This window comes from Haemaphysalis longicornis, unplaced genomic scaffold (genome assembly GCF_048455015.1).
Source record: "Haemaphysalis longicornis isolate Haplotype H1 unplaced genomic scaffold, Haemaphysalis longicornis Haplotype H1 scaffold_9, whole genome shotgun sequence".
Lineage (NCBI taxonomy): Eukaryota > Metazoa > Arthropoda > Arachnida > Ixodida > Ixodidae > Haemaphysalis > Haemaphysalis longicornis.
The window spans coordinates 49895328-49904239 of record NW_027526460.1 but is presented as its reverse complement, the minus strand read 5'-3'; the positions used below and the strand labels follow the sequence as shown (position 1 = coordinate 49904239).

Genomic DNA, 8912 nt, shown 5'->3' with positions numbered 1-8912 from the left:
CCTGTCACAGAATCCTGTGGACCGTCCAGACCTCAGCGAAGCAAGTTCTGATGTCTCCCTTTTTGCAATCTCCGACCTCCTGAACATTGCTGAAGAACAGCGCCGTGATGCATCATTACACCTAATCTTTGACGGTCTTGAATGCGGAACACCTGACCCTTCTCAACGTGCCTATGCAATTCGTGATGGCACCCTCTATCATCGCAAATTCCGCGCCGATGGTCCCGAATTGCTCCTTGTTATACCTCAGCACTTGCGTGCGGCCATCTTGCACCAGCTTCACGATGTCCCCACGGCTTGGCCATCTCGGGATAACCTGCACGTACGACCGTGTGCGACGTCGCTTCTTTTGGCCCGGCCTATACAATCCGTGCGACGATACGTCACCGCCTGCGACCTCTGCCAGCGGCGGAAAACACCGACCACGTTCCCCACCGGTCAGCTTCAACCGATCGCAATTCCCTTTGAGCCAATTTTCCGTGTAGGTCTGGACTTACGGGGCCCTTTTCCTCTATCCAAGTACGGAAACAAGTGGGTGACCGTCGCGACGGACTATGCAACACGTTTTGCCATCACCCGTGCCCTGCCTGCGTGTTGCTCGACCGATGCTGCCGATTTTCTCCTTGCCAACGTCATTCTGTACCACGGAGCTCCCCGTCAATTGCTCACCGATCGTGGGCGATACTTTTTATCCAAAGTTGTTGACGACCTTCTGCGCTCATGCTCTACTCAGCACAAATTTTCCACAGCATATCATCCGCAAACAAACGGACTCACCGAACGACTCAACCGGACCCTTACGGACATGCTCTCTGCCTACGTCTCAGCGGGCCATCGCGATTGGGACATCGCCCTTCCCTACATTACATTCGCTTACAATTCTTCGCGTCACGACACCATGGGGTTTTCCCCTTTCTACCTTCTTTACGGCCGTGAGCCTGCTTTGCCCCTGGACACCCTACTGCCGCCTTCTGCCCCCTTGTTCACCGAATACGCTCACAATGCGATCACCCGAGCTGCTTTTGCAAGGGAGGTCGCCCGCGACTGTCTTCACGCATCACAAGCCTCTCAGAAGAACAGATATGACCAGCGCCACCGGCAAGTACATTTCCCTCCGGGATCATTGGTCCTTCTCTGGACACCATCCCGTCGCTTGGGACTTTCAGAAAAACTGCCTGCGTCTTATACCGGTCCTTACGGTGTTCTCCGCTCGGTTACGGACGTAACATACGAGATCACCCCCGTCCTTCCTTCACCTTCCGAGAGAACCCCGCCTACTAACATTGTGCATGTGTCTCGCCTCAAGCCATACTGTGCGCCTTCGTAGACTACAAGTTAGCGTCGGGACGACACTTTTCCAGCGGGGAGTCATGTTACAAGTCATGGTTATGTTGTTGGCGAGCAGGACCCATGATACAAGGTGGACAATCTACGCGACTAACTGCGATCATCATCATTTGACTCTGTCATTATCATCACGGCTCTCTCTCGCACTCAGTCTTGTTCGTCTTGCCCGGTGCTTGCATCTCGCTGTACCAAGCCTCCAAATATAGTCTCTTCCCCGTAACAATATAGTAAACAGCGCATCCCCCTGGTTCTACGCCAACTTATCACCGTTGCTTCCATCCCCAGAATTATGCATCCCCTATTCAATGCATACCGAAGAAAAGCCAGGGGTCATCACTCTCAGAAAATCATACGGAGACAACAAACCAGCGGTCCGCTACACAGACGCAGCCCGGTACCCTCGAAAGTCTGCGCAAGCCTGCATCCCGTATTCAATGCATACCGAAGAAAAGCCAGGGTCATCGCTCTCAGAAAACCCTACGGAGACAACAAACCAGCGGTCCGCTACAAAGACGCTGCCTGGTACCTTTGAAAGTCTACGCATGCCACGGATGTCCTCGCCTATTGCCGACTGCAGCACCGCATTTACCCCCCACCACACCCCAACATGGCCAGAGAGGACGCCATTACCCTCAGACAACTGCGAACTAACACCTACCCCCACGGAATACTACTCCGTGCCATCTACCCAACAACATACACACTTACTTGTCAATACTGCCACACACCCAACGCTCTCTACCATATGGTCTGGGAGTGCCGACAATCACCATCATTAACTCCCCACCAAACCCAACACTGGAGCAGTGGGAGGACCAGCTGACCAGCTCACGCCCTTAAAACCAGCAACGACTGGTGTACAGGGCCCACCGGGCAGCCAAGGACCAAGGCTTCCTGGACTAAGGAGGCCTCCCACAACGGAACTCATACAGTTAAATAAATGTTTATTCCTCCTCCCCCGTGCAAATGCGGCACTACGTCTTCTAAAGTAGGCATGTGGTAGTGCTCCTTGAGAATGGCTTTGTTCAAATTTGACGTATCTAAATATATACGCACTTTGCCATTCTCTACCCCTACAACCACGTGGCTGGACCATAACAGAAGGCTCCGTTACCCTTGCAATGAAGCCGTCGTGTTCCATCTCGTCGAGCTTGGCTTTCATAGGCTCTTGGAGAGCGAACGGGATTCTTCTGGTCGACTTTATGGCTGGTCTCGCCTCGGGCTTAAGTTGCACATATGCGACGCCTTTACGAAGACCCAGGCCCTGAAATACGTCTTCAAATCCATTTGTGAAATCTTGAGATTCTGCGGCGTTGGGCGCAGTTATGCGGCTTATCAGGCCCATGCTGACAGTTTGCCGATTCGACGCGAAAAAAACCTCGTCCGCGATTGGATCCCGCACAGTCGGACAACACTTGCGTAGTGTTCCCTACCACTGAACTGCGGGACCCCTCACAAATGGCAGGTACAGTTCCCTTGTCGGGGAAAGGTCATAGGGCAATATAGGTGTTCTATATGCTCGAGTGTGGAGCTATTTCGACTTCATCTACGTTACTTAGTTTAATAGTCTATAAACTAATAATGTAAAGTCCCATTCTTCCGGGCACAAATCTTGTTGGATCTTCGTTTTCCCTCCCTAAGAGAATTGGGGCGGCCCGCCGCCGACTGATTTTGTTGGCGCTGTGGTCGGAGGGTCGGCGAGCCGCGCAGCCCGAGAAGAAAAATGCACTTTTGAGTGGATTTTTCTATTAAATAAATTTACGTAAATGCACCCAGAGTCCCGGAGATTCATAACGTTAATGTTCGTACTCTTCCATGTGTGCAAACAACTTCAGTGCCTCATTAAAGCCAGCCGTGTTGCGTATCAGCGACGCAGCACCATGACGTCACTTCCTCGGTGTGCGCGACTTCAGGCGACGTGGCTTTCTCTCTCTCTCTCTCTCTCTCTCTCTCTCTCTCTCTCTCTCTCTCTCTCTCTCTCTCTCTCTCTCTCTCTCTCTCTCTCTCTCTCTCTCTCTCTCTCTCTCTCCCCCCCCCCTTCTATCCCTTGTTTCGGCTGCTTTGCGGGCGGCCGATGGTTTCGATCCGTGCGCGGGGCTGGCCTGCGGCGCTGGGGAAGCCGACGCACATGTGGTAGAAGTTAACCTTTTGTACCTGAGCCCCTGAGATCTCCGCGCTCTTCTTGCGCGCCTGCAAGCTGACGCTGACCTCCCATCGTGTTCCTAGATAAGCGCTCGGCTCGGTGCTCTAAGTGCGCCCGCGCGGATGGAGGCTTTCACGTACATGTGGCTATTATATACGTTCCGGAAAGCAAACACTCTCATTTAAAGACCATTCTACAACACACAGAAGAGTATACAATTGAGTTGGGTGCTCTTTCACTTTAATACACACCTCAAAACACGAATCGTTGCTGGAGGTAAGGAAAACATGAAAGGCAGCTAATTAACCATGACTACATGTATAAACTGTCCTGCCCTTGCGAAATATTACATCTGCATGAGCTGCTACATTTTGGCACTTTCATAAGCACTATAACATTGAATTTCGTTATAATGAACTTGATTGCATTAATTCTTTATCAGGAACAGTGCCACTTAGGAAAACATTGACATTTTGTTCACAACAATGGAAGATGTGAATCGTTCTTGCAAGGGTGATACGTTGGTAAGAAAGACACTAGCTCAAACGTACACGCTTTACACTCAGTCATGCATGCTGCATAATTTGCACTGCTGGTCATAAGAATTTAGGGAAACAATATCGAAAATATAGACAAACCAAGGGCTAAGTAATAGTTAAATTTTACAGCTTCTGAAGTACTAGAGGAATATGGTATATGTCTTCTGTACAGGGCTATTGACCACAGTCTCTGCACTGAAGCCATCAGGGCGCAGTTTGACATCAGCAATCATGCGTGCTACCACTCGCACTGTTGCCAATGTCGATTAGTTATTTCTAACAATTTGTGCTTCATGCATACACCGATACGTATATTCTTTTCGATGGGACTAATGAGTAGCTGTGCGGGAGCTTGAGATCACGGCAGTCGCAGCAGAGATAAAACAAAGCAAAAAAAAAACAGTTATCTCCTGGGCGCACTATTTTTGGGATAGTGATCTGGGAGTCCAAATAGCGGCAAGAAATGTCACTTTTCGAGATCCACTTATGCGGCTAGATGAGCAGTTCGGGCCCATTTCCTGCGACGCATTTTTTAGCTACCACAAATAGATTTCTGCGATGTCTGGCCTTTTAATGCGCGCATTGCGTTACAGTTCACGCCTCAACTGTAAGCGACACACACGCGAAAAAGCATACAAATGTATAAACAAGAAATACCAAGAATAAAAATATAAATAGCACAACACAAGTTGCAAAACGCCGCTTCACGTACTGCAACGCTTCGTATTGAAAAACATGCCCCGTTTCTGGACCTTTTGGACAATCCAGGTAGTGTTAGTGCACAGGGCGTTGACTGCTACTTCGTCAGGTAGGTTCGCGCGGAACACGCACTCATGATCTGTTGACGCGAGGTCATCTCTGACGACCTCGAGCGGCTGCTCGTGCTCATCCCTGAAGCAGAAGTTATAAGCTGCGTGACAATCGCGTGAATGCGCGGGGGACGCGCGTGACGCACACAATCCGCCTCTTTCACAACCCCACTGCGCATGCGCAATCCCCTAGCGGCCAAGTCCCTAAGCAGTCCAGTAGGGGCAGCAGACGACATTCCCCACAGCTCCCGCACAAGCGGGAAGGGGTCGTGGTTGTATTTACATCGTTCGATTTTTTGTGTGTGCTCGTTGTGCGCGGAACAATGCCCACAACTTGTGCTGCGTTCCGCTGTAACTCGGAGTGCCGAAAAGGGAGCGGTGTCGGCTTCTATCGCTTCCCGTCGGCCGCACGCGATCGGCTACGGCGGTTTGCGTCGCTCGCGTCGGCTCGGGTGATGGGAGCTATAGGCTTAGCATCCTGGCGGATATTTGATGGCTGCTATCTGTGCAACTGCGAATGACAATCCGCAACACAACTTTTCACTACACTATCATCCCCTTTCTCGCATGTGGAACTCTATTAAGTTATAACTGCCGTTTGAGCGATCGGTGACCAAGACATCTGCGTAGCCTGTTTCGATGCTTCCGCGCAGGTATCGCCATCTCTCGACCGCTCGGCGCACCGCGCGCCGCGGCGACCGGTCAGCGTAGGCGGCTTGCATCGCGGCAGATATATCTGATCGCCGCTTTTAAAATAAGCCCTGACAACAATCCCTAGCACAATTTTTCACCACACTAACACCTACTTTCTCGCATGTGGAACTTTTTAGCGATCAGATTGATTCAGAAGAGCAGCGACAAGCGCGGTTGCTACCGTGGTCTGCGTCGGTTCGAGCCGCTGAGTGTGCCGAGCTGGCAGGCGCGGCCGGCGTGTGCGCGGACTGTTTCCGAGGGCAGAAAACGCTTCACGATTGCTTGCTTTATCCATTTCTTGCGAACAAACGCGCAGAATCTATAAATTCAGCTCAGCGATCATCGTAGTTGACCATGGAGCAAAAACAGTGGGCGGAGCGACGCCGACGACGCATCTCATGCGCGCATCGGGCCGTCTCAAATTCACGCGTACGACTAGTCGTGGCGACAGTCGTAACGATCAGTCGCATGCGAATCGCGTGTACCAATCGTACATGTGTCCAGCGCTTAAAGGCATTTTGCGAACTGCCGGCCTTTGTTGAGCTGGCGATCGCACTTCATGCCAGACGACTTCAAGTACTGCTCGCTCTGCTGCTCGGACGGCACACGGATCTGTCCGAGATTTCTCTGCCAGCCCTCATTCAGTGATAAGAAGCCGCCTGGTATTATGTGATGACCAGGGGCTGTCATCTTAAGGCGTTATAACACCAATACAGAAGAAAAACTTCGGCTGCTCCTCGCCGTAATGTGGGATTGCCGTGCATACAACGAGAACGCAGCCGGAGGAAACGCCGGCAAACCCTACGGCTTCAACTTCCGCTAGGCACGCTAGGTGGCAGCACACCGCAATGAAAAAGGCGGATTATGAGAACGAACCTTGTTATGGGCAGTTCTGCGCGAGTTCGAGGCACAGACGAGTATGGCGAATAACACGCTCGCTGATATTCGCAGCAGACGAGCGACCGACGTACGCGTGTGCTTTCGACCGAATTAGAGCGAACGTTCTGCACTTCGGTGCAGAGTCCAAAAGATCACCCAAAACAAAAAAAAACAAAACAAAAAAAACATTCTTGTCTTCATTTTAATGGGAGTGCTTGCTTTCCGGAACGTAAACAATAACTACATGTACTTGCAAAAGCATCCATCCGCGCGCGCACTCTGAGCAGCGCGCCGAGCGCTAGCTTAACTAGGAACAGCATGGGAGACGAGCGACTGCAGGCGCACGAGAGAGCGCGGAGAGCGAGCTTCACCTTCCCAGCGCGTATGCCACGCTCGCGCTCGAAGCGAAACCATCGGCCGCCGCGAAGCCGCGCGACCACAAAAGACCAAAACAATTTTTAAAGACGATAGTCTTTCTTGGGCTACTTAAACCCAGAAATTTTGGTCTGTCTGTATGTCTGTATGTCTGTCCGTCTGTCGGTCTGTGACTCGATTCAGCCACCCGGCCAATAGCTTCTGGCGCCATTTTAAGAAATCAACCGGCAACAGTTACGCAAGGTTCCACTAGATAGGTTCCACGTTCTGCTTGCAACGCACGTGGAGTAGGGAAACGCCGTTCTATAAACGTTGAAGTAGGGCGTCTCGATTAACGCGCGTCGCCGCCGTACGGCAGCATTCGCATCGAGACACCCGGTTTGGAGCAGTGGAACGCGGTAAATTTAAAATGATTTAAGCAAACCTTTGGCGTCTTTACCTTGGGAGGAGCGCGACGCAAGAAGAACTATATGAGAGGTGAGAGGGAAAGCGAAGGGAGGCATTTACTTCGCAAAATCCAATAAAGACTATCGTCTTCTGACGCCATTTGCAACGAAAGGAGCAGATACGCGGCCATTTTTTTCTCTTCCCTTTAATGAGAGTTTGCCTTCCAGAACGTATATAATAGCCACATGTACAGCAGGTAAAACGCTTGTCTATAACAGCGATTTCAACTTCAACCAGCTGCATCCGAAAACTGCCGAAACATACTCGTTCCAAACATGTTGGAGGCAAAATCGAAGGGCTAAGACTTCAGAATTCCGCAGTAGTTTTATTCAAATCCCGCTCCGGCAGGGCAGAATAGGGCTGAGAGTACAAACACTGTGTTATAGACAAGCCTTTTACCGGCTGTACGTGAAAGCGTCCATCGGCGCGCGCGAACTCAGAGCACCGAGCCGAGCGCTTATCTAGGAACACGATGGGAGGTCAGAGTGAACTTGCAGGCGCGCAAGAAGAGCGCGGAGAGCTCAGGGGCTCAGGTACAAAAGGTTAACTTTTACCACATGTGCGTCAGCTTCCCCAACACCGCAGGCCAGCCCCCCGGACGGAGCGAAACCATCGGAACAAAATCCACGTCGCCTAAGTCGCGCACATAGAGGAAGTGACGTCACGGTGCTGTGTCGCTGCTTGGGGGGGTGTCGGCCTGGGCCCCTACGGGATATGGTTTGGGAATACGCATCCGGATCCGGGCCACCCACGGTGCCAGATTTTCTGCCACGTTACAGTACTATAATTACAGGAAGTCAAGAGTCACAGAACCAAACAGAAAGCCGAGAAAACTATGTCATACCCCACACATGCACTTACGTTAGCGTTTTATTATATGCGTGGTGCATTGGTGAGGTTCGCTGCAAACGAATCTGGTGACGCATGTGCGAGTGCGTTGCCTACGCCCAGCGAAGGGCATCGGCGTGTTCCGTTACGGAGCACGCCACATCGGAGCGGCCTATTCGGTTAGGTCGGTCATCGTTGTATTTCCACCCGCAGTACTGGCCTCTTCCGTGGCTGTAGCGTTAGGCTGTGTCTGTGGGCCACCTCCGGGCCCGTCGGGCTCTTCCGCCAGGGTGTCCAAGTTGTATAGGAACATGAATATGCAGCACAGGACCGAGATCTGCGCAACGAAGATCACTTGCAAGAAAAGGCTAAACTACAGATGGGTGGACAAAGCAAAAGAGCATGCCGAAAGTTGCGCGTGATTTATGGAGGATCCGTACGTAGTGTCACCAGATAAGAGTGCAGAGTACTGGCACTCCTTTTTCCTATTGTTCCGTACCGCCACTGTGATCATTGGTCAGTTCGCAGCACGTGACACTTGTTTACACTGCGATGGTTCACGGGCGCCACCATTTTGTGGTTTAGGCGATTTAGTCGGTCAACGGTGGTAACCTAAGTTTGTCCTCCCTGCTCTGCGGCTGCGCGCGACTGGCATCGATTGAACGCGAATGAAAGATAACGCGTGTAACAGTATTTCAGCAGTACACGTGTGTCCAATTAAAGATGCCGTTTTGTCGGTCTTCGGCAGTGTTGTTTACAAATGACCTCGTCTAGGTTAGCGGTGCACCGCTAACCGAGGCTGCAGAGGCGATAATTTGGCGACACTGATAAACACCAAAATGGCGGCCGTTG

General features: G+C 51.5%; 1 protein-coding gene across 1 annotated transcript in view; it reads right to left on the bottom strand.

The window, feature by feature from the left end:
* Positions 1-8038: 8038 nt before the first annotated feature.
* LOC144152750 (uncharacterized) overlaps positions 8039-8912 on the bottom strand; it is a 46294-nt gene continuing 45420 nt past the window's right edge. Inside the window, exon 8 of the mRNA XM_077684175.1 lies at positions 8039-8397. Within this exon, the coding sequence (XP_077540301.1) occupies positions 8233-8397 (165 nt within the window). The 3' untranslated portion in view covers positions 8039-8232. The remainder of the gene's footprint in view (positions 8398-8912) is intronic.